We start from the raw sequence: 26,209 nt of genomic DNA, 5'->3' as shown, positions 1-26,209 counted from the left end.
ATGGAAACAATATTGACTAGTTAGCATTGTCAGCTGAGCTGACAATCCAGGCAAATTCTTGGGTCTAATTCCAGGAGGAATTTAGTCACTTTCCTAGTACTGAAGGTAGTTAGACATATCTGGGCCTTACTGGGCAGAACATTTAAACTTTCTTCTCATGAGAAATTGACATTTTGGAATAATTCTAGATTTGAAAAGGCTGGTGGTACTTTTTTAAAAAAAAAAAATCAGCTTAATGGGATTACTCTTAACCAATTTTTAAGTAATGGTATTTTTAAAACCTTTGAGATTTTTTAACAAGAATGTAATTTATCTAGAAAGGCAATAGTGTTAAGATACTTCTTATGTATGTTATTTGGGCCTTATATCCTTGCAGCTTCTGAAACTCCAAAGGCATTAAGTATATTTGAAGAAGGCCTTTACTAAGAATAAAACAACATGTTATTATTACAATTTAAAAATAAATTAAAATACAATTTGTACAAGATATAAGGAATTGGGAATGAAGAACTTAATATTCTATATTGCCCAACCAATCTCTTTAGGTTTTCAGGAATGTTAGATATATTTCTTATGAGTAAAACTGATTTAGTTTTAAAAAAACTCTTTAGGGTCTTTTGGACCCCTCAAAGAATGTTTTAAAAATATTGGCTTCCATTCATTATATGCTGGAGATCTAATAAACTTGAAGGAAACTGGGTAATATATTATGGGCATGACCACTTGCAATTCCTTATTCAGTGGTGTCAATGGGGGAGTAAGGGGACCGAGTGACCGAAGTAGCACTCTGCCATTGCCATGCACACCATGTACATGCTGAGCTCACAGGGCAGCAGTGCAATTCTGCTTTCATTGTTTTGATGAAAGCAAAAAGCTCCTGCAGATGCCCATGATTTAATTGGTTAGATGTTACAGTACTAGTTCTTGGAAGACAGTTAAGGTTAAAGTTATTTCATGTTTTGTTATACAATGTCCCCCAAACCTGCAGTCTTTCCATCTATAAAAAATTGGCTAGTCTGGACCACATGAGTACATATGGTCTAAGATTAATTCATACTTTACTTACATTATAAAACAACAATTACAATGTTGTAATTGAACAAAGTAATATAATTTTAACAGCCCAGTATTTTTTCTTCTTTAAATGGACTTTATAGATATAAATGTAGAATTAAATATAATTTAGGTGTATGAGGTTTTTGAGTTTGAAGCTTTATTGTTTTACTCATTGGGTTGGCTGGTTTTGTGGATTTTTAAAGGTTTCTTTTTTTCATAATATAGAGGTTTTTTTGTTCTTCTATTCCTTTTTCTTCCCCAGATAGAAAAAAATAAAAAGAGCCCCTATACTAACCTAACTATGTAGACTTTTTATATAATACATTAGGCTTCTTTTCTGAAAGACACAGTCTTTTATACAATGGTAAATAGTTTTATTACTTAGCTAACAGCTAAGATTTTTAAAGTAATGTTAACTGCAGTGTTTTTATAGTTTAATATAATTGCATTTAACTTACAAAAAATATCACACAAGTTCTCCAAATGTCCAAAAATCAATCCACCTGCATCTGCCTGAGATGGATTGATGAAAGCATTCTTTCTGGAAATGTAGAAACCAAGTTTTTCCTACTACTGTGTGACAGCTCTTAAGATATTTAAAGAGAATAAAAAGTTATATAAGGAAAATGCGGTAACACAGATGGAAAGACTCTTGTAAAACACCTGTTAAAAAAAAAGCAACTCAGCACAGGGAAATGGGTAAGCCAGCACAGACTGTTTTTATGAACTATCTTAAAACAGATGTCATTCAGCTGGATCCTTTTATCTGCCTTCCATCCAATCGAGGTATATACATCTTACAAATTAATCCACCAGTAAGAGTCTCCTACAATCTCTGTCTTCTTGACTGTACTTTTACATTCAATGAAGTCTCCACGAAAAAGTATTTTCCTAATTACAGTGGGCTGGACTGCCACTAAGTACTTGTGGGATCACTCATTCATTTGTGCTTGGACTAACTGGCCACAGCTGAAACAAAGCAGGACAAAGCCACTGTTTAAGTAGCAGATCAATAAATCTCCTATATTTGCTAAGCAGGAAAGTGAGAAGAAAATCAAATCTCTGAAAGGGATACTCCCCAACATCTGACACATGAAAACCAGCTTGCATCACATGAAAGCAAACAAAAGTGGTAGTGGCACCTTGAAGTCATTCAGTTGTCCATACTTGGAAAACTTTGAAAGATGCTTTGGATCTTTGAATACTGAGGACAGTAATCAGTGGGTTATCATTTTTTTTTGCCTTTCCCCATCAATTAGTGATCATGTTGTACTATCATGTGGTAATGCCAAAATATCCATCTTCAGTCCAAAATAAAATCCAAGTTTTCAAGTTAAAATGGTACTTCTGACTACAATATATGTAGCAAACTAATTCACCTTACTTGCAACTTTAAGCAACTAAGAATCCCAATGTTGTCCCAGTACCAAGTAGATACTTTGGGAAATAGAAACTTGCATGAAAATTTACCCTGGCTGGAGCCAAGCAGTTCCAGCCTTCAGATCATTCTGGAACTCTGCCACAGACATTTTAGTTGCCAGGACTGGGGAAGCAGGCAATGTTATTCATTTTGGCCACAGCAGGCACATCCTTCTCCAAATTGTGTTTTTTATTAACCTCTGAATACGGTGTGATAAATGTGTTCTAATTTGCCATTCATCTTATTTATTTAAGAAAGTATATCACTTATTCCTGTCTTGCAGCTTTAAGCTCCTTACAGAACCTAAATCTCAATTTAAAATTTAACTATGATGATTTAAAAATCCGTAAAAACTTGCCCTAAAGAAACACTAAACCATCTAGGCCCCAGGAGGCCTAGATAAATGGACGTCTTTAACCTCTTCCTAAAATGTAACAAGAAGGGGGCCAGCCTTAATTCCAACAGCTACTTGTCCTTTGTATAGGCCCCATCATAGAAAAAGCAGTGCCAGGTAGTGATACCCTACGTTTACAGTAAGGGTTGTACAAAATAACCTGCTGATGATCTAAAGAGTGTCAGGCAAATTGTCTGAAAGTAGGCAGTCCTGCAACTAATTTGGGTCCAAACTCTTTGAGGCTTATATACAAAGGTCATCACCTTGGACTGCTGTCTCAGGAACTATCATAGGCAGTCCACCTTTACATTAAAATGTTCATTTTCTGTTAGTAAAGAACACGTTAGTTGCAAGATATACCTGAAGTGCTTCTGTTCATAATTCCAGCCACTCAAGATTGTTCTCTCCCAAACCTACACGGTTCTCTAGTTCTAAAATGTTTTCTCTAAGGAAAACTGAATATTTTTTTTTAAAAAATGCACTATTTCAAACGTATATTCCACATTTCTGCCCACAGGGCAGCTAACATAAAATATTTTAAAAGCCCTAAAATAATATTTTAAAATCCACTTGCAATTATTATTAGTACAATGTCTTTAAAGTATGGCTAAGGAAGAATGAAGTCCTTATCCAAGGGAGGGCCTTCCTTATCTTCCTCTTCAACGGTACTATGTGCTTTCAGAGGGCCTCTCCTGCCAATCTTAATGAGAAAGATCTATACCAAGGTGAAATGGTCACTTAAAAGGCAGGCTCTAGACTTTCTCAGGTTTTAAGCAAACAGCTAGAAACTTAAGCAGATCTCTTAGCATGGGTTTGTTGGTGCCTAAATACCCCATTTTGCAAAACTGAAGGTTTTTAAATGGCTTTGGTTGCTATAGTCTGTTTGATACTTTCCAGTTTTGCATGGGTCATCCTGTTTTGGCTAAAGTAGGTCTGCCACTAAGAGCCTGAACATTTTAGACAAAGAGAATGTTTTGAACAGTAACATTCATGACAACTGGTACAGAACTAAGGCAACTACATTCAGCCAGCACATGCCCCGTAAGTTTGCAACTGAAGTGGAAATTTAGGGCTAAAACTCTAAATTTACTACAGTGGCGCAGGGATACCTGACTTTGAAACCAAAGGCTACAGTTGGCCTTTGAATGGAAGACCAAGGGTCACATTTCAAAAAGTGGGCAACACCCAAAACAATCTGATTTAATTTAAATGTAAATTAAATTAGTTAAATGCGTTTAATATGACTATTCCCTCTGTATTTAATAATTTTCTCACTTGGACTGTAGAATCTGGCAGCAACTTTTGGTGGGGCTCTAGAAGCCAAACTGAAGGCTGTTCATAGGCCATAAACTGACACCCCTATATTAAAGATAAATTCTGATTATCAGATTATGACTACTAGTCAGCTCAAAGCTTCCTCTGAGTAAAAAATGGGATATGAATTCACTAATACACTAAATTTCACTAAATTAATACACTTAATTTCTGGTCTCCTGTTTGAGCAAACTGGGTATCTCTTAATCAAGACAGGTGGTAAAAATATTTTTTGTTGTTCAGTCGTTAAGTCATGTCCGACTCTTCATGAACCAATGGTCCATAGCACGCCAGGCCTTCCTGTCCTACACTCTCTCCCAGAGTTTACTCAAATTCATGTTCATTGTATCGGTGATGCTATCTAACCATCTCATCCTCTGCCGTCCCCTTCTCCTTTTGCCTTCAGTCTTTCCTAGCATCAGGGTCTTCTCCAGTGAGTCCTCTCTTCGCATTAGGTGGCCGAAGTATTTGACCTTCAGCTTCAGTATCTGTCCTTCCAATGAACAGTCAGGGTTGATTTTCTGTAGGATTGACTGATTTGACCTCCTTGCAGTCCAAGGGACTCTTAAGATTCTTCTCCAGCACCACAGTTCGAAAGCATCAATTCTTCGGCGCTCAGCCTTCCTTATGGTCCAACTCTCACAGCCATACATTACTACTGGGAAAACCACAGCTTTGATTATACGGACCTTTGTTAGCAAGGTGATGTCTCTGCTTTTTAATATGCTGTCTAGGTTTGCCATAGCTTTCCTCCCAAGGAGCAAGCATCTTTTAATTTCATGGCTGCAGTCACCGTCTGCAGTGATCTTGGAGCCCAAGAAAATAAAATCTGTCACTGCTTCCATTTCTTCCCCTTCTATTTGCCAGGAAGTGATGGGACCAGATGCCATGATCTTAGTTTTTTTAACATTGAGTTTCAAGCCAGCTTTTGCACTCTCCTCTTTCACCGTCATCAAGAAGCTCTCTAGTTCCTCTTCACTTTCTGCCATTAGGGTGGTATCCTCCGCATATCTGAAGTTGTTGATATTAATTATGTTGTTGTTGGTAAAAATATACCAACTTGCGTTATTGTCTATTCCATTCTATGACTTTATTTTCATTTAATGTCTACTGAATCCACCGTCATGAAATGCAGATTTCAAATTTTATTCACAGCCAGTATTTGCTTATTCTTTTATTTATCACTAATTGTTTCTGCCTGCCTGGTACATTTGGGCAGACTGGGTGTGCTTCAGGTTCCTTCAACTAAATGTTGCTATCTTACGGGACCAAGGAAGCATGCCTTCACTGTCATGGCCCCCCCTGCCCTCTGGAGCAGCATCCCCCCAAATATATGGATGGCGCCCACTCTCCTGGAAGTTCCAGAAAGTCCTTAAGACCCGGCTCTTCTCCCAGGCCTGTGGTGTTTATGTTTGTGGTGCCCCTCACATGTTTTATTGTTATTGTGGCTATTTTTACTCCCAACTTTTTTTTATGTTTTTAACTATTTTAACTGCTAAATTAGGTTTTGTAAGCAGCCCAGAGTCTACTGGAAGGGGCAGCCATAGCAAATTTGGAGGAGAAGGAGGAGGAGGAGGAGGAGGATCCCCCCTTTTCTCCACCTACATGGGGTCACACTCCAGTTTTCTGCCCATAGTAGCAACCTTGTGAGGTAGGTTGAGCTGAGAGAATAAGCATAAAATTGATGAGATAAATATTATGAAGAAAAGGAGAGGGAAATCCTAAGAAGCACTGCATGAGAACTCCAAAAGCTGCTGGCTTTTGCCATTTCTTATTATTCTAATGTTGTTTATTTAACACCTCTCAGTAAACAATTATTTTCAATCCTATGCTATGACCCCAAGTAACAAGGTATCACTGACACTGGCAATTATCTGAGAGCAAACTCTTTTGCTGATAAAAAAGATCCCTACATAAAATGTTTTTACATTTATGGAGTCAGTTTCTTTTAGCTAGAAGCTACAATGCAGTCACAGTTGGATGATGGAACAGAGGTACAAAAGCCAAGAATAGCTCAGTTATGAGTTCTAGGAGAGGTACAATTTTATTACTGAGTCTCCACCTGTACCCTGCACATTTTTCCTTTAACATTATGACAGGGTTCATGCATCCTAATAAAACACAGTTTGCTTTACCACAACTTGTTGAATAAACCACAATCGACTGGGCATGCACACCATGCTACACCCAAGCCAAATAAACAACATGGTGGTAAAACTGGTTTTCCATTACAGCCAAACCAAATGTTTGCAAGGTTCATATTTCAATGCAAATGGTGCAATCTTGGATAGTTCTAACAGTTTCTTCAAGTGAGCAGCAGTTCCTAATGGAGAAAAAATATCTTTGTGTTATAAATTTTGGATCTTTTCAACGTCTCATCATAGTATCCTCCAAGAGGAAGACATTGCTGTGCAGGATGAACATAACTGGGCAGCAAAACTGCAGATGACCAATAGGTGGCAGCAAAATGTTAGACTATATTTTAGTATTTCTTTTCTATCATCTATTGGCCGCCTGGAGTTTTGTAGCCCAGATATAGTAACTCTCTGCATGTAGCATGTATCTACTTTTCTTACAACCCAGCTCTGTATGTATCTACTCAGAAATATGTCCCACTGGTTGGGTTCATATAATGCTAACCCACAGTTCACTTTTAGCAATAATAGCAACACCAAGTGATATTATACTATAAAACGTAGTTAAGAAAACACAGTAGTCAGGTCAGGTCAGAGATCTCACTAAGCCAAACCAAACCAACTCAACCATAGTGTGAATTAAACCACTGGATTCCATAAGACTTATTCCCCAGTAGCTGCATATGGAACTGCAACCTTGGAGTAAACAGCAAATGTTTAAAAGAAGGATGTTGCAGCTCTAAGCTGAGAACTCATTTCACTAGGGAATGCTTCCCTAAAATTGGGAACACACAACTGGAAATGATATACAATAGCCGCTCTATCCATTTCCGGACAAAACAGAGCATGTACCAGGTGTTTTGTTTTGTTCTTTCTGTGTCTCAAACTCTACCAAGGCAAAAGCATTAATATACAGGGAATTGGAGCTGATATTCTGCCCTTCCCAATCTCGTCTATTTAATTTTCCTTACTTTCTTATTTTCCTAAATCTCAGATTCATTTTCTCCTCAAGTTTGTTTCATCTATTTTCATGAATAAAGAATTCCAACTGTACAGGCTGCAGGCCACATAGTCTGCCAGCATCCCATCCTACCTCTACCCTTCTCTCTTTTTCGATTATATACCAGCAAAATCATATGACTTATGGAAGTTGACATTCATAAAAAAATCGAAAGCAGAAACAATTAAAATGTGAACATAATCCAAAAGCAAGAATTAAAATCACATAAGAGCAATAACCTTAACACACATCTGATAGTACCAACTCAATACCAGGCAACTTGAAAGGGCTCTGAAGAAGAACTGTGTCTTGGGTGTTTTCCAAAAAGACGTGGGAGTTGGCACTAACCTACCTTAGTCTAACCTTATCTTCGATGGCCCTTGGAGACTTCCAGATTGCACAGAGCGAAAATGTAAGCCCTTTTTCATACTGAAGGATAGCAAGGTTTAGCAGATAAAAATGTTGTCTTAATCCAAATATCCCTTCCTCCCCCATATTCGGTCCTGGCTCTACTCACTTTTGAAGTACAACCTTTGACATATTACATAAAGCCTGGTACAGCCCTTGGGAAGATGAAAACTTGTGTACCCCTATTCTAAATACATTTAGTTCTGTAAGCATGTTTCCTAATATTCTTCAGAAGTGAATTTTCCTAATGCAATGCATTGTCAATTTATACAATCTTAGCAAAAATATTTTTGAATAATGTCTTTTTAAAAAAACAGAAAACCTCCCCTCTTAAATTGCCCAGAGAACTCTTGCTCTGTCCACAAGTGTTATACCATCATTCATTGCTGGCCTTGTCCCACCAAAAAAAAAAAAAGGTTAAGTACCACCTTGGTATCGAAATCTGTTTATTTTGACGTAAGAGATTATCAAAATGGGAACAAATTGTTTCAACTGTTGGTTGAACTGTTTATAATTCAGAAACCAGTCTATAATGTGGGTTACTTTGTTTAATCAGGTGAATTATTTCTAATTAGTAAATTAAAAGTTCACACTCTAGGGAAAAGAATATATTTAACATTGCTCCTAGGTCAAAACTAACATACCAAATACTATGAATTCAAAAATTTTCATTGGCTTATGTCCAGCTTTTGTTAGTAAAATGGAAAGCATTTTATATTATTCTAAGACTTTATCAGGAAAATGGTATTACTTGAACAAAAATGAGACAGAAAAATGTATGTCAAGGGTGAGAAAGGACCTCAACTAAAAGCTAATGCCCAAACTTGGATTTGATTCAAAGAAATTTAGGTCCAAAACCTGTTTAAATTATACAGTGGTGCTTAAAAGTTTGCGAACCCTTTTGAATTTTCAATACTTCTGCATAAATATGACCTAAAACTCCATACAAGTCCTAAAACTAGATAAAGAAAACCCAATTTAACAAATTAGACAAAAACATGATACTTGGTTTTGATTTATTTAAACATGTGTTTATTTAAACATTTAATTACTGAGGAAGATGATCCAAAGCTACATATTTGTGTGTGGTAAAAGTATGTGAACCTTTCCTTTAGTAACAGGTGTGCCCCCTTGGGCGGCAGTAACTGCAACCTTTAAATTCACTAACTTTTAAGCACCACTGTAGATAACTGTCCCCTTCCTTTGTAATATTGTACCTCACAAAGGTATTGTGAGCTGAAATGATGTCCACTAACTGTCACAGCTCTTACTATAAAATACCAGCTACTAACCTGATAAAATTGTTACTTTTTCTTGGATGCAGGTATATTGGATATGAACAAAAATTACCTATTAGAGGAAAATTAAGATGAAGAGTTGAATTTTTCTATAAATCAGCTTAATCATATGGATTCTTACACACTCTATATCCTATTGTACATGCTACATAATTGCACATATTAATTCAAGTTAACACTGAATGTTTGGATGCCCAGAATTCCCTTCATGTCCCAAGATTTGATGACTTGGAGATGATCACAAGAATCCTGATCTCACTGAAAACCACTCTGTGTGTTACAGTAAGATATATGTATTTTTTGCCTGTGGTAGTTAAGCAATGATTCATATACATGACTTACACATGCATGCAAGAGAGCCCATAATCACCTTAGTATTTCTGAAGAATATGAAGTTGCAAAATCCTACAGATTACATGAGATGGATACTTTACTTTCTAAAGCTTATGAGATGGTTGAGACATCTCTTCTTTCTTTTTTAAACAAGCTCAACAAACTTACAGCAAGTTCCCTGAATGACAAAAGCTTCTTCCAAAGCACTTTTTTCCCCCCCAAGCCATTTCATGAACACTCAGCCATTTCAGAAAGCACTGAGGTACTTCTCAGCAAAAGATCCTGGTACTCTAATATGTGTACCAAGGTTTTTTAAACAACAACAAAAACTTCCCTTCTGAAGATCCCTGCTAAGTTTTAGCCAGTAAATACCACTCCTATTTACCTCTGAATATTATCAGAGAGTTATTTCTGATTAACATCTGCTCCCAGTAGCCTCTCTCTGGTCTCTTCATCCAGAATGGCCAATCACAAATGAATACAATTCTAGAACACCTACCTGTTTTAGTTAAAAGAGAATTGTTAAATTTATTATATGCCAGCCTTCTTGAAATTGATGCAACCTCTCTTGTGCTGCAATATCAGCACCCAGAATTCTTAAGTCAACATGTCGCTGGAAATAAAGAGACTTGTGGCCTGAATACTTTTGGAGCCACCTAACTAGGAAAGACTATTTTATATACTTTTTAGACAATGGCTGTGTCTCATAATTCAAACACAAAAGCCTAAATAGCAAAGAACTTCCCAGATGAACAAGGATCTGAATACCTTTTTTTTTACTACCCTACTCTCTACTTTTTTCAATTATAACTTAAAAAAAACACAAGTTTATAAAAAATGCATACTAATCTATCCCCACATGTGGAATTCCCCAAGACATCCTCACTAACATTCCTATTTGTAGTTTAATGTGTGCATTAGTCTTCATTAAATATGAAATCATCCTCCTGAATCATTGGCATATATTAGAACTCCAGCCCTTTCCTTCCTTTATATCATTTTTAATATTTCATCATTTGTTCAGAGATGAAATAAGAAACCAAAACACAGCAAACACATCCTACATGAAGATGTATTTCAGCCTTCCCCATCCAGAGTTACACCACCAATCAGCCCCAGCCAATATGGTCAGTGGTCAGAACTTACGGGACTAAAATTACTAGAGGACACAAGGTTGCAGAAAGTAAAAACTGAAAAAAAATCACCCTATTATAAAATAAGAAGATAACTCTTCTCTGCTTCCTCTAATAGCTACTCTCTCTGAATAAGTTTAGTTTAAAAACAAACAAGAGGGTCATTTCCAAAAATCTTAAAATCATCCACACGCACTTTCTGAAATTAAAAGTGGTATAGGCATTACTGAAATATGGATTGTAGCATTAAATTTCCATTTTCCCCCCAATAAAAGGAAAAAGAAATAAAATGTCCATTTTCTAATGCATACTTGAGAGTAAGCCCCACAGGACTGAGTAGATCTTACTTCTGCATAGAAATAGATCTGACTGCAGTATTTAAAGGTTCTTCCTGTCCTGCAAAGCAATAACTAAAGTGAAATCACAAATTTGTGAAAATAACTTGGTTCCTTAACGTGAAAAAATTCCAGGACTAATTTTCAATCTTTAGCAAATTTCCAGACAACATCTAAATTATAGATCTTTACATGGAGAGAGAAAATTAGAACATATTTAAGCATCAGAGATGAAGATTCTCAGTTCAATAGCACAGCATGTGGCAAACAGCCTCACAGAGGCTGCAGTCCTGAACACACTTATCAGATGCCACTGAATTCAGTGGGATTTATTTTAAAATTATTCTTTATGTGATTTAAAACACCATCAGCAACACAAGGAGTACAACTTCAACCTTCTAGCTGTCAGGACAAAAAGCACAGTAACATCAAATAAAAGAGAAACTAACTCATTTGGCACTGAGCCCTGAAGTAAAAGCTGACCCATGGAGGGAGGGTTAAAAAAACAGAGTTTGTAAATTTTGTAGTCTATAAATTTACTATATGTGTTCCACATCCAGTACAAAAAGAAGAAAGTTTTCAAGGCCAAAGATACTGCAGTGTTGGAGCATCTGTCATGTGTGGACTGCACACCCGGGGGCGGGGGGGATTCCCCAAGTTCAGTTTGAGACATTTTTTTGTAAAACGAGGAAGTAGAGACCCTGTTCTGCATCCCTTCTCTTCCAAGACTAGTTTCTAGTGCCAGACTCCTTACGTAGGGAAGGGGGAAGGGATAAAAAGGTCAAACGAAAGGTATAAAGAAAAATATAAAATAGAAACTGTACAAGGGGGAAGATGAAAATGGTGGTATGAAGAGCCCAGAAGTATTTATTTTTATTTTATTTTATTTTATTTTCTATCCCACCTTTATTATTTTTATAAATAACTCAAGGTAGGGAACATACCTAATGCTCCTTCCTCCTCCTATTTTCCCTACAACAGCAACCCTGTGCGGTGAGTTGGGCTGACTCCAACTGGCATCTTGTCTCAACCCTGACAACCTAGCAGGATAGTCAAAGGTACATACCACACACACTTACCTTAAGTTCCCAAAAGAGAGAGGATTCAAGTGTTCTAGGACTCAGGGCCAAAGAAAATTTATCAAATGAACAGCAAAATTTGCTTCTTGTTAGAAAATCCCTGGCATCATCACTAGAAAATGCTCCTCATTCTTTTTGTTAGGAACATGCTGAACCATGAAATCTTCTGTTCTAACCAGTTGTTTTAGATTTACAGTCTGCCCTGACCTTAAGGTTTAGGACAACTAATCACATATTTAGTCATAAAAGCAGAGCATACCATAGTACTACAATGAAAAGTTTCAAGTGGGTTATAATTTCTCATGTAATGATGCTTAGGAAACATGAGAATGGAAATTTTAGCTCAAGCATAATGTGGAAAGAATTATGATCAACTTGTCCCACCCCCAAAAAAACACTCCACAATAAAAACTTACATAATTTCACCTTTTGATGTTTATCATTCCTATACTAAAAGAGGTTTAATACCAGTACGTAGATGCTTAGAGATATTGCAATACATGAAATTATTCTGGGAAAGCTGACCAATTTTTCCAGTTCAAACATTGCTGAAGTATATGTTGGTCCTCCATTTGAATTCTGGTAAATTACTTTATTTCAATTATTTAGAAATGTTACGTTCATTTAATAGCTATAGAAAATGCCCCTGAAAGGCATCCATGGAAAAGTGTTCGTAACAGACATTCACATGATGTATTCACTTGTACATGAAGCTTAGAATCACAATGGTTTATTTTAAAGATGCCAGTTTAGAAAAGTATGAGCTATGGACAAAGCAATGTTTGATTCTGTCCAATGGAAAGACAAAATTCAACAACTGGTTTGTTATAAAAAAATTAATCATACTGAAATGAAGTCATTTCCTATGTAGCAACTTCAGAATTAACGCTCGCCACAGAGACACACAGATAAAATCTATCTCATGGAAGAACCATTCTCCCCAACTAAAAATGTGGATAATTCTACTCATTTTACAAGTGTAAAGACACATTCTCATGATAAATGGGTAAGATGGCAGTTCAACAGCTGCAGCATTTAAATAAATTGGTGGTAAATTTAAAGTTACTTTAAATTAAATCAAATCCAAATTTTGCATTTCAGGAAATCTGTGGAACTACAGCTTGCATGATCCAATTGTCTTCTAATCATTCTTACATAACAAAATCATCCACAAACCCTTTTCTCACACTTCGCCCAGATGGACTAGAACACTCTGAATGAAGGTATACTGACCCTGAACCCAAGAGAAGACTTTGTGATAGCTTATTCAGTTCAGGGCAACAACTGAATGTCTACATACCAGGCAGGTTAGTAAAATAACCACTGCCCATACCCTTGTATGGTGTCCTGTCAAAATCTCTCCTGTTTTTTGCAAATCTAAGTAGCAAATCTGAAAGTTTACTCAAGTGCCTGCCAGTCACATAGCTTATGAGCAGAGCTCAGATTGATGAGGCACAAGTTATGCAGGCTTGCAATAATGTACTTGCAGCAGTAATATACCTGCTTGCTGTTGACAGATTTTTGACCTTATTTCTTCTTCTTTGTTGTTGTTGTTGCTGTTACTCTCCACAGAACATTCATTCATTTATTTTCAGATTTAGCAAGAGCTCTAATAAAAACAATAAACAGCACAGAGACATCTTTAATAGACTTTCCTTTCACAGAAAAACTTGTAATGAACTTTTAACTTGCTTTGGACCAACATTCTGCTCTTCATTTGTAACCCTCTAGTGCAGAGACTGTGTGTGTCAAAAACTACGTGAAGCTAGAATGCTCAGTTGAATTTCTAGCAATTAAGCCACTAATTAGGCACATTTGGACATAACAGTAGCTAAAATTCTAAAGATTATGATCAAACAATTTTATGTGCTACGTAGCTTCCCCTCACGTGGTCCCTCCTGCCAGAAAAAAAGTGAACCAAAGCACCTTTTGTCATATTTCTTTTAACATAAATCCAAGACAATATTCCAGAATCAGAGTAAAGGCCAGGGTTTTTCCTTAGCATGCTATTATGCTCACACACACTGTTTAGCAAGCCATGAAAGGAGGGTTCTAGTTCTTTAGCTCTCCCATTTGCACTAGGCAAAGCCAATATATACCAGTACTTTTATTCAATCACGATAAACCAAAATTCTAAAAAAAAAAAACCCCACCCAACTTATTATAATGTCCATGGTTTCTTGATTAAGTCAAAATTGGCCAGGCTGAGATTTTGTATTAAATCATTAATTATGGCTTACAAACTAAATGACTGGGCTTTCGTAATACACTAAACCATGAACAAACAAGCCACACTATGGCCTAATGTGATGTATGAACCCACACCCTATTCAGAAATTCATATCAATTAACAGTGGCACAATTAGGAGCAACTAGGTTAAAATGAATACAGAAAAAAGTAAAATCAACACTGAGGTTGGTGTCTAACACCCAATCAAGAAAAAGTGCATGATGCTTTCGAAAATCAAGTTGCATAATTTTCAAGGAAGCATGAAATTGTAGTGATTGAGTGTTTTAATTACCCCAACATCTGTTGGGAAATAAACTCTATGAAGCATGGTCTCTCCAGGAAATTCCTGGCTTGCTTTCCTAACTACTTTCTCCATCAGAGGAAAGTACAATGAGATCAGCTATCCTTGGTTTGAATCTGGCCAATATGAAAGAAATTTGGAGGAAAGTGATCTTGCAATGCTAGAGTTCTAGAGGGATATAGATATATTCAACGAGTAGCCAAATATGCACTTTGGCCTTCAAGATTTAGTAAGCTCACAGCAATTTTAAGTAGGATTCCATGTCAGCAAAAGCTAGAGAGAAAAGAAGTTCATGTCCTATGGATTGCTCTGTACTTTCTCAAAACCTCCTTTTTTCCCTTTCAAATGGGGACGGTCCTCTTCCAGTCCTCTAGCACTTCAACTATTCTCCAAGTTTTCAAAAAACAAAACAAAAGCTTTAGCCTTCCTGTAACCATAATTCCAAATCATCCAACTATTCACTTTCTTCTTTTCTTCTCACTCTTTTTTACTTGTCCTATATGTGTTTGCTTTAGGTAAATGACTTCAAACTGACTTTTATTCCTTCCATTCTTTTCCTCTTGAAAACTGTACAGTGAGTACTGGCAATCAGGATGGATTTATCAAGCCCTACTAGACTACCCTTATTTTTCCCCCATCAAATAGTTTCCTTAGTAAATTGTGAGAATACGGTGGACATAATACATCATGATTTCAGCAAAGCATATGACAAAGTATCCCATGACATTCTCATCTGCAATGTACTTTTGTGTGATCTGGACAGCGTAACTATTAAAGAATCCCCATTGGTCTGAGAACTCAGAAATGTTGATCGTTACTAGCCTCACTATAGCAGCCATTTTGTGGGATTCCTCATAACATTCTCTCAATGCTCTTAGTGTAGCCACTTGCCCAATAAGGTTAAAGAAATGAGCTGAAAATAAAACAACAAAATTTAACAAAGCTGAATGCAGTGTTCTTTGCATAAGGAAAAAAAAAACAAAGGATCAGATACAAGCAGGGATAGCTAGCTTATATAAATAGTATGTGTGAAAATTATCGATGATCGGGGACTGAATATGAATAAGCATAATTTAAATTCCCCCATCTCAACCCAATTTAAATCCTACATCAGTCTAGCCACTTTATGCATCTGATGAAGTGAGCTGCAGCTCACAAAAGCTTATGCCTTTTAATAAAATTTGTTAGTCAGAAAAGGTGCTCCTAGAGTTCTGATTTTTTTGCTAATATATTCTGCAAATTCATTCAGTTCTTCTCAACCTTCTGCAAACAATAGTTGGTGTATCAGTGTGAAAGCATAAAATTAATATCCTTTTTCTTTCCCAAGTCCCACTCTCTAAGTGCATGAGAATATATATGTAATAATACAAACACATACATGCATACATACATATCTACATTAGGGCTGTACAAAATTTCTTTAATGTTCTGAATGACCCTGAAACAGGATATTCTGAATATAGGCTAGTTCTAGAACATTCCAGAGTCACTCATTCTGGAACAGCTCTATCAAGGGTTGTATACTTCTAATACCCATGCACACATATGTGCACACAAATTAAAAAATATACACTAGGTATTATGACAACATAAGATGACAATTTCTCTTCTGCATCTGTAACACTTTTGCTGCTAAACTAGTAGATCACAAAAATTCTCCCTTCACATATACATTTGTTATTACTGTACTTCAGTATGCATAGCTATAGCTTATGAAAACACTTACAAAACAAATGTGCAACACTCAGGACAAATTTTGAAAAAAAATATTTGCTATATTTCACCTCCATAAAAAAACCTACATCCGAAGCCACATTTTCATCATAGAAAAAGCACAAGTAAAATCAATCCAAAAGATGGGTTATCCATTTGCAAAGTCTTGGGGAGAAATAATGAATGAATGCATAGTGAGCCCTCTTTTAATGCAGATGCGGGTGTGACATATCAGAAAGCATCTGCTGCAAGGCCCTTTGTTCTCCTGCTCATCTGCTCCTTCATTACTTCCTTTTCATCATCCTGTTGTGGCACATACTATCCATGCAGAAGATTCCAGGTTCAATTCCCAACGTATTATATACTAAGGATAGAAAATTATAAAAGGACCCTCCCCTGCCAAGGTCCATGCAAGAGAAAGAGAAAAAAGTCCTTCATTATGCTTGTCTGTATGGAATCCCATCTTAGGTAAACAGCTATGGGCCAACATGCTCCAATGAAAGAAGGAATCAGAAATGAGCAGCTAGACCAGTGTTTCTCAACCTTGGCAGCTTGAAGATGTGTGGACTTCAACTCCCAGAATTCTGGGAGTTGAAGTCCACACATCTGACAGTTGCCAAGACTGAGAAACACCAAGCTAGACAATGGTTAGGGCCCTGACCACAAGAAAATGTTCCAGTGTGTTTATGATTTTAGACACCTGTTTTTACTGTATGCTTGCCTGCTCCTGTGATGAATTTACCTCCTCCTTGAACAGGAGTACATCTCAACTTCATCTCCTCTCCAAAAAGTTTAGAATCATAACAATAAAACCAAAATGCTTCCCTGTAGTGCCAAGTGAACAGCACCCAGTGTTAGTTACAGCAACACCCAAAATGGACTCATCTGACTTTTTATGCAAATCTCAGCAAATTTTTCCTGTAAGCTACTCCTCCTATTTCAAAGAAATTACATCTTACCTTGCCTTCTCAGTGGTTACAAAATGTAGGAAAAAAGAAAAATAAGGCTGAACCTTTTTGAACATTAAAATATACTGCTGCCAACTTTTAAGAGTATGCTGTGTACAGTACTGCACATCATAAATATTAATACTCAGTATTTGCTGGAGCAAGATCTTTATCCTTAAAACCTCCAGGCCTGATCTGGTAAACTTGTACATATGTATCTTTTACGCAGTAAGTTACACTGTTTGTGTGTTTAATAAGACACAGCCGCATGGCAGGCAGAGAAGTAAGAAGTCATTTAAAAACCCAAAATTTCAGCTCATGAACTGAACATGGTATCGAAATAACAAACTGAAAGAAGCAGCATCAATATAGTCACGTTTATTTAAGTGTTGTGACCTTAACAGCAACAAAAATAGTTTTAAAAAGCAAATGTGCACAAATTAGATAACAAGTTTGTATTGCTCAGTTTTTAAAATGAAAAGCATCTCAAGCTTTCCTATTCCATATCAAAACAACTGGCACTGTGCCCAGGGTAGATATTAATCCAAATACTTGACTACAATCAAAGGTCAATCCATTGTTATCCTTGTATTTTAATAAAAGACCCCATTCTGGGAGCCTCATAAAATAGGGATGGGGCAGGGAGAGGGAGAATATTACAATATATCAGCCCTAACGAGCATTTAAATAAATACCAACTTCATTCCCATAAATGTATTTCTTTCCCTCTATTTGCACATATCTGTCTCCACTTCTGCACTCTAAGCTCTAGCAAGACTTTGGAGACCTGGCAGCAATCCAAGCTGCAGATGGCTTGAAATGCAGCCTGAAATCAGTGTGCGGTTGATGAAATAGTCCTTACACCTGACCCTTACTTCACACCAGGCACAAAACACAAGCTGAACATAACTAGTCAGAAAAGCTTTCTCAAGCATCTTGCTATCTGGAACTCTTCCGCAAGGCATTCCGCAAGGCCAGATGGCCAAAAGCAGCAAAAATATAGTAAACTGAGAAAGGAGCATTTGACTAGGAGGACTGGCTGAAAAGCGGACAAACAGAATTGTGGTGTGGTGTTTTTTTTAAGAGTAACACACACAGGAAGAGTTCATGCATTTCACACAAGGACAACTGTATGTAAAAATGGATTTAACTAAACGTATGTGAAAAGGCAAATAACATAAAACACAAACCTGCAAAAAAGTGGTGTTTTAAAAACATCACTCTGTAAATCCTATTCTGATTTTTCTTATACAAAATCACATCTATGTGGGGATAAGCAAACAGGATTAAAATACTTATTCTAAAATAAGAAAATAACATCTACTTTGGGATAAACAAATGGAAATAATAATAGTAAAAAAAATCAATATCGAAATGCAGTTCTACAAATGCCAATACTAATGTTGCAGTTCTCCATATCAATTCATTTTTTTTACATTTTGTAAACTTTTCTGCTTAATATATGATGCTTATAATGCTGAATAGACTAAGTAGTATCTTAAACTTTCCAATATACTAAATGTCTGATTTAGTATTTTATTATGCACCTTCTTTTTAAAGTTTCATGGCCTATAAGAAAAGAACAAGACATCATGTGACTTATGACACCATTCAAAGTATGCCGGTCGAAAAAACTCAACCCAACTAGCTAAACAGATAATGGAGGAATATGTTAATGTGCAATATTCTTCCCTAAACAACATAGTGTATCAAATTTCCCATCTATTCATAAATAACTATAAACTAAAGCATCACCTCTGATTTGGTTCATAAGTAAAAACATTTTTTTCCAGTTGAGAAACTAATTTAGCTGCAATGATGTCCTCTGATGTAACCTTTCCTATATATAAAAAGGTAAGTTCTACTGTTAGCTGGTACAGAAGTTAATTAATCCCTCTTGTGATTAATTAATTCAGTGCTAGAATTTAGCAACTCAACCACAGAATATGTTGATTTTTTGAATTAACAATCTACAAACCAGTTTTAAATTTTACATTTTTAGCACAAGTTCGAAGCATGTAGTAACCAATCCTCCTTTTCCTCCATTCTCTCCTTTTAAAATAGATTTTGCAATCTGAAATGGGCAGTTATAGAAATCAAATAAATAAATAAATACATTTTGCGATGGCTACAAAATGCATTTGACTGGATTTTCAGTTCACATTTGGGATAACTAGTCCCAATACTAAGGATTTGGCCATAGTGTTAATAAAACTTCAATCTCAATTTACCATAGCCTGCCGGTTTCACATCACACTGACATTTTCATTAGCATTTCTAAGGTAAAGAGGTAACAGAAACTTTAAAAATGTAATTTCTGCATCTGTTTAGACTGCGTTTGTCCAAAAGTAACATTTATATTTTAATTTCTAAAACAAAATTCAGTCACATCCATTTCATTTCCATGAGATCTTGGTTGTACTATAGGCAATCCATCATATAATAATGAGTAAAATGTTCATATTTTACTCATTATTATATGATGGGTTGCCTATAGTTAAGAGCCAGAAATTTATTTTGTAATAAATCCTAATGCCAAACCCCATAATGGCATACTTTAAAAAGAGAGAAAAAATCCATGAAAGTTGCTTAGAAGAATAAATTAAAGAAAAGCATACATTGAATAAAACCAATGAAACAAATTATGATTCATCTGTTGCACTTTAAGATTTGTAATAAATCTATGTAATTTCTATTAACTCCCCTGCCACTAAAGTATGTTATTGATTTTCAAATAGGAGTTCATATTGGTGCACATTCTGATTGTATTTGTTGTGTCCCCATATTATTTGTGAAACTTATGAATATATGTAATGCATTAGTACATATTTAGAACACAATTAGCGCCTTTACAGTTATTTGATGACCAGAACATTAGCCTGATAAAATAAATTGTAAAAGTTAATCAGTTCCAGAAACTGTTAACTTTAAAAAACCAAGTGCTGCTTTTCTACACCACTTTAAATTGGCTTAACAGTGGATTACAGATATATACATATATGTATTACGTTTATTTCATATTCATGAAATGTTGTCATGTTGTCTTGATGTATATGAGCATGTAAGAGAGAAAAAATAATTTAATATGAAGGAAGAACTTGATGACTTGGTTATAGATTTTTGCATTATAGTCTAACACTGAACCGTGTTAAAAAAATCCTAACAATGTATACATTTAGTTAAATACATCTAGTTCAACTGCAGTGAAAATAAATCATCATCTATAAAGATAATATTTAATATATATTATCTAGGCTTTGGAAAGGCCCTGCTTGTGTTAATGGGCATTTACAAAAAGAAAAAAGTCTTTCCCTAGCCATGTCTCTTCCTCAACTGCAATTCTGTACATTTTAAAAGAATTCTACCATTGTATGCATTAGCCCCATGGAAAAGGCTATTTCCACTTCAGGTGCATTCACAATAATAGGTTTTCTCAAAAGAGTGTTTTGCAAAGTCAAAACCAGAAGCTCCAAGGCAGCAAGACTGACATTGTTTAAACTACATGAGTCAAAGGGATGCAACATCCAATGTGCCTCATCCTGAACTTGAAGCTATTGTTCTTTAAAGGAAAAAAAGTCTTCCTAAATTGCTTTATGGTCTTGGTGTGCCAGTTTTTAGGAATTCCATGTGTCTCATCTTCTTTCCTCCAGTTAAAGCTATAGATAATACAGTTGTCTGGTGCTGCCACTGAAAGAGAAGCAGCAGCAATATATATATTGAACGGCCAGAGAGGTAAAATGTGATTTGAATCGACCTTGAGAAGAAAAAACACACACACCACAATTGTGATAACAACTGTTCAAAATGCCTAAAAGGTTTAATGTAATATACAGATACCTTGTGTATAAAACAGATTAGTGGTACCCAGGTTAGAAAGGAAGAGACAGGAAGAAATCAGTATAGGGAAAGAAGATGGGGTCCTCTTGAGTGTCAAACATATACATTATTGGTGCTTTTCACAACCAGTTCATTTGAATTAAAAGAAGGTAAGCAAAGAAAAAGTCATTTCTGAAGTGAAAAAGTGAACTTAGCTGCCACACCCAGATCTAAAAGTATCATTCATTCAATCCTACTTCCCTGCCCTCCAAGCATCTCACTTCATGGATTTCAGATGGGTCACCAAAAGCGAAGAGAACATGTTTTCTTTTCTTTTTGAAAAAAGATCCCCAACATTTCAGCCCACTTTTCTGAAATCAAACTTTGAATATTTGTTCTAAAACCTTTAATAACAAATGATTTGTGGGTGGAATAGGATGATGGAGCTTTATTTTGAAAAGTTCATCAGGAAATCCAGGTTATCCAAACTGCGCAACGTGCATTAGAAAAATATTTCCAGTGTACATTTTAGTTGATTTATTATGCATTATACTCCGTCTTTCTGGCAGATTAAGGCCTGATTTGCCATTTCAACACAGCACGCACACACCGTAAGACAGAAAAGAAATCATGTGGGTTGCAATTTGCTTCCCCACACCAACAAAAAGTACTAGGCTTTTCCAGACCTTTCAAATGTAAGTTTACGATCGCCCCATGATCAATATTTAATGGAACATTAACAAGCACCTTCACATGTGTCCCCCATCATACCTCCCAAGGATTAGATTAGGTCACCTCTTTGCCCTCCCCTGACCCTGCTGGCTTCCACATATGTGTCAGATTAAATCAGGGAGGATCCACCATGCTTTCTCTAACATGAGAAGCTTTTAGGTTTCCTCCCCCCACCCCCCAGCTCCCATCAACTTCAAAGCTCCCCAGCCAGCCAAGTTGCCTGACTGACCCACTGCCGACAGATTACTGCTCCCATGGCACAGCCAGGGTGCCACCTGGGCACTGCCATTTCCAATTTTATTCAAGGAAGGGCGCACAGATGTGCACCTTGGTTGCGTGAAAGTTGCCCCCCTGTGGGCAAAGAGCTTGGCCAAACAGACCATTCCTTCTGCCTTTTAAAGCACACTCTCCTAGAAATCCATTCCAACCTTCTTTCTCCCTTCTTTCCTTCTGGGCTGGTTTGTTTGGCTGTTAGTTATACTCCTTCGTGATTCAGAATCCAAACGAGAGAGAGACAGAGAGCACCCGCATGCCTGTAATTTCCACCAGTCAACTCTATCCATCGTTCCCCCCAAGTGCCGAATGGTCTGGGATCGGCACTGCTGGACAACCCCAGGAAGCTCACCACATACCTTGGTTTGGAGATAATGGGGATAGTAGTAAGTGTACTGAGGGAACATTGGCTGCTGTTCCAAGCGTTTGCCCATGTAGCTGGAATCCTTATCTCGGATGCAGGGAACTCGTTGACAGGGAGTCGTGCCCCAGGCCTTTCTTCGGCTGAAGCCACTGTTCCTGACAGTCCTAATCAAGGTGGCTTCTTTTTTTCCTCCCTCGGACTTCTTTGCCTTCTAAACGCTCGCTAGTTCCAGCCGCGACAACCGCCGCAAAAATTAAAAATAAGATTTTTTTTTAAATCAAAATACCGAAAGGGGGAAACAGGTCTTGCTTTGCTTCGCTTTTCTCCGCCCTCCCCCCGCCAGAGCGGGACCCCCCTCCTCCTCCTCCTAAGTAATGTCAATTGCCAGGGTCTGGAGAGGTGGGGGTGTGAGCCGGGAAGGGGGGGGCAGATCTTTCGGAGAAAACAGCAAGACGGGGGAAGTCCGGATCTCCTCAGATCGGCTTCCTCGTGGTTTCTCACGATCCCTCCACCCTCTTACTAAAAAGAGAAAAGGAGGGGGTAGGAAGGGAGAGCTCTAAAAAAACGGAAAGGGAAAGAAAAGGGGGGAGGAAAGACGGCGGGGAGGGCTGGGAGCGCGTCCTGGATCGCCCCAGCCTAGTTGCCGCGGTCGCCCTCACGGAGGGGCCCGAGGTGGTGGGGCTTTTCTTCTCTTTCATTCAAACCCCCTCCTTCCAGCCGGTGGGTGGAACTACAACAGCCAGCCTCTCCCTCGAGAAGCAGACGCAGTCCAGAAGCCTGCAGTATTTCCTACCCAAAGAACCAGGCGCGCTCCAGCCCCTGCTGCAAGGAAAACCCCGCTTCCCTCTGCTGGCTATTACAGAAAGCCGAGCAGTTTTGCTGCCGCCAAAGCCGCCGCCGCCGCCAAGACGGAGGGGGAGCTGGGCGATCGCATGGCTCAGCCTTCCCCCTTCTTCTCCGAGTCTTCCCAAAGTTAGCCGCTCCAGCAGCAGCGCGGGCGTTTCAGAAAGTCGAGCCAGGAAAAAGCCGAGCTGCCTCTTTAAAAACACTTCCCACTCCGACCCGACGCTGGCCCGACTCACAACGTTTATTGGAAAGAAGCCGCGCGAGTTCCTCTACTGGGGATGATCCTGCCCAATTAGCGGCTGGACCTTGGAAACTGTTGAAAGAGACCGGAGGAAAAGGCTCGGTCGGCCTGTTTGGGGTTGTGTGTGTGTGTTTTAATTCAAAAGTTAAGGAAAACAACAACTATTCCTAGCCCTTCCAAAGGGACCTCTTTGCAAAACGAAATTGAATTGTGCAAAAAACATCTGAGCGGTGATGCTACAAGCTATTTTTAAAAAATGGCCCTGGAGGAAAAATAATTATTGAAAATATGAATATATTTCTTTTTTAAGATGGTTCTCAAAATGTCCATTAAAAATCATTAGATCTCGTGTTTAGGGAAGGCTGGATATTTAATGAAACTACATTTATTTGGATGAGCAGCTGTACATCTCCTACTTAAGATGTGGTTGGCTCATCCTTTGCTGACCCTGTTGGGCCTGTCATTCTCTCAGCTTTCCACCAGCAGGACCTCCAACACTGGACGGCAATAGATAACTCAGCAATTTGGGGAGCTACACAATCCTGGGAAAAGGCACTGAAAGGAGCTATCTTCATGCTCTTGCGCTGTGAAGCACCTTTTTGTCTTCAAATCCGAAGTGCAGCAGCACCCTACTTTACACAATGCAAAGATCAGGGAGAGGGATATAACAGCTGCATGCACACCGAGCTTGGTTAGTTTTGCCTTTGGTTAGTTTTTCTATGGGTCATTGTAAAGTCCAAACCCAGAAAATTGGTTTATTTGGTAATTATGTTAAGGATATTGTGTGAGCCCAGCTACTCAGTCACAAACTGGCTCACCACATGTTAGGCTAGTATGCTTTGCAAATCCAGCCGGTGACTGGCCCAAAGTCACTTTGTGAGATCTTTGGTTCGGTGAAGACTTGAATATGGATCTCTCGCAGCTCCAGTATATCATCTTAACCACATCACACTGATTCTGTGTTACAGATGTTAGGCATATTTTCTCTAACAAGTTAGAAATACATCACGCTGGATTCAATAAAAAATATTCCTGATGAAAAGATTTGTAACCTTAAAAAGAGTTGTAATGTGCAGGAGACTTGAAGTCTGTTATGCAGGAGAACTACATCTTGAATTTGGTGCCAGACAAAACAATGGAGCCATTTTCACTACTGTGCATGGGAAAAGCTTTTTATAGTAATCTGTATTTTCTACTTCAACAAGTGGTATGTTCACCCAGCTGCTTTGTTTAGGGATGTTCTGTGCTTTTTTTATCAAATGCATTTCTACTGTGAAGTCCTTGCCTACCTATAGATGTTTAGATTGTAGTCTTCCAACGATTACTTGGGGTGAGCTCCATTAAATTCAGGTATTTACTTCAGTGAAGAAGCACATTAAGGACTATGCCCCTTCAGAGGTATCCACTGAACTGGGAAGTTTTGTCACATTGACAAAATATATATTGTGATGTCCACCTTACATACATACATTGAATAAGTATTCATTCAAATCCACGTAAGAGCACGCTGGGACTGTCCTCAACTGCTATATTGTCAAGCGACTTGTTTCAAGGGGGAAAAAAATAACTTTTTTTTTTTTAAAAAGGACACTTCTAGACGCTGGATTGAGTTAAAATTAGGCCTGCCAGCTATGTTTTGGTTTGTGGGCACATGGCCTGTGTGTAATATTGATAAGCAAACCTCACACTCTTTTGTAGGATTGACTGAAGCAAGGAATTTTCCTATCTCCATTGATTAACAGAAACAGAGAATCCAGTTACCCATATAGTCATCAGGTACAGCTTGCTGCAAGTACAAATGACAGCCACTGAGTCTTTTAAAATACTAATGCTAAAAAAGCATAGTGTCCCTTATTCCATTAAGATTTTGGTACTCTGACAGGAAATCTGTAAATCCTAAGTATGCCTACTGAAAAAAAGAAATCCCACTGAATCAAGCTGAACTTCTAAACAAAGCAGTAGCTGGAAATCAAGCAATTGATGGGACCTCAAATGTGTGAACTGCCCTTAAAAACAACCTAGATGCTTCAGTTACTGCAAAATGTGTAATCAGTACAGACTCTGGAATTGCATCACTTTGATTCTAAAGAAGTACTTTCATTTTTTAAAATTAGGGTTACACACTGTACTAAATCATGGTTTGTTTCAAACTTCCAGTTGGTTGAATTTACCCAACACAACTGAATGCCTTTACAATCCTGAAAACCACACATTATTGTTCTGATGTTTTTCCCACTGGGGGGAATTAAGGGGCAAAATCATCTGATTTTTAAAGAATGTTTCTGCAGACTGTGTGGGGCCCAGAGGCCTTGCTGGAAAAATAGATAATAATTGGTGCTTGGTAGCAGGCTTATCTCCAGTTATTTTTCATTGAAAGATTATTTAAAAGAAAGTATCAGGTGGGAGAGGAGAGAGGTGTTGGTGGTACATTGATACTCATAGGCAAGTGATAGATCCAGGCTTTACATCATACTGTGAAATGCCATTCAAGCAACTTCAGAATGGGCAGTTGTATTGAACATAGAGAGTCATTAGATACAGAAAGGAATTCTAAATAATAGGTCCTGTTTTATATTGCTGAGACTTTGTCCTTTCCAAGGGATTTCCTTTTGCATAGGATGCTTTGCTCTTCATTACTTTCCTGGTGGACTGGAATCTGACCTTCCTGTGATGTTTAGAATCTGAGATTACAGTGGTAGAGAATGTAAGTCATTTGTCTCCTCTATATGATGTTGTGAATGTTTTAACAAAGGGATCTTGAATTGTATCAGTTTGCCACAGCCTTATTCAGTTAATAGCCACATTCTCTCTTCAGTTCCTGTGACTTCAGGGGCTTCTACA

The 26,209-nt window shown here is 37.6% G+C and overlaps 1 protein-coding gene across 2 annotated transcripts in view; it reads right to left on the bottom strand.

Moving 5' to 3' along the window:
* Positions 1–23,171, bottom strand: part of RBMS3 (RNA binding motif single stranded interacting protein 3) — a 612,128-nt gene extending 588,957 nt beyond the window's left edge. For both annotated transcript variants that reach the window (XM_063303918.1, XM_063303920.1), the window contains exon 1: positions 22,277–23,171. In XM_063303918.1, coding sequence (XP_063159988.1) covers positions 22,277–22,351 — 75 coding nt within the window. In that variant the 5' untranslated portion in view covers positions 22,352–23,171. The remainder of the gene's footprint in view (positions 1–22,276) is intronic.
* Between the last annotated feature and the right edge of the window lie 3,038 nt (positions 23,172–26,209).

This window comes from Candoia aspera, chromosome 4 (genome assembly GCF_035149785.1).
Source record: "Candoia aspera isolate rCanAsp1 chromosome 4, rCanAsp1.hap2, whole genome shotgun sequence".
In the NCBI taxonomy this organism is placed as follows: Eukaryota; Metazoa; Chordata; class Lepidosauria; order Squamata; family Boidae; genus Candoia; species Candoia aspera.
This window is presented reverse-complemented; position numbering and strand designations above follow the sequence as displayed.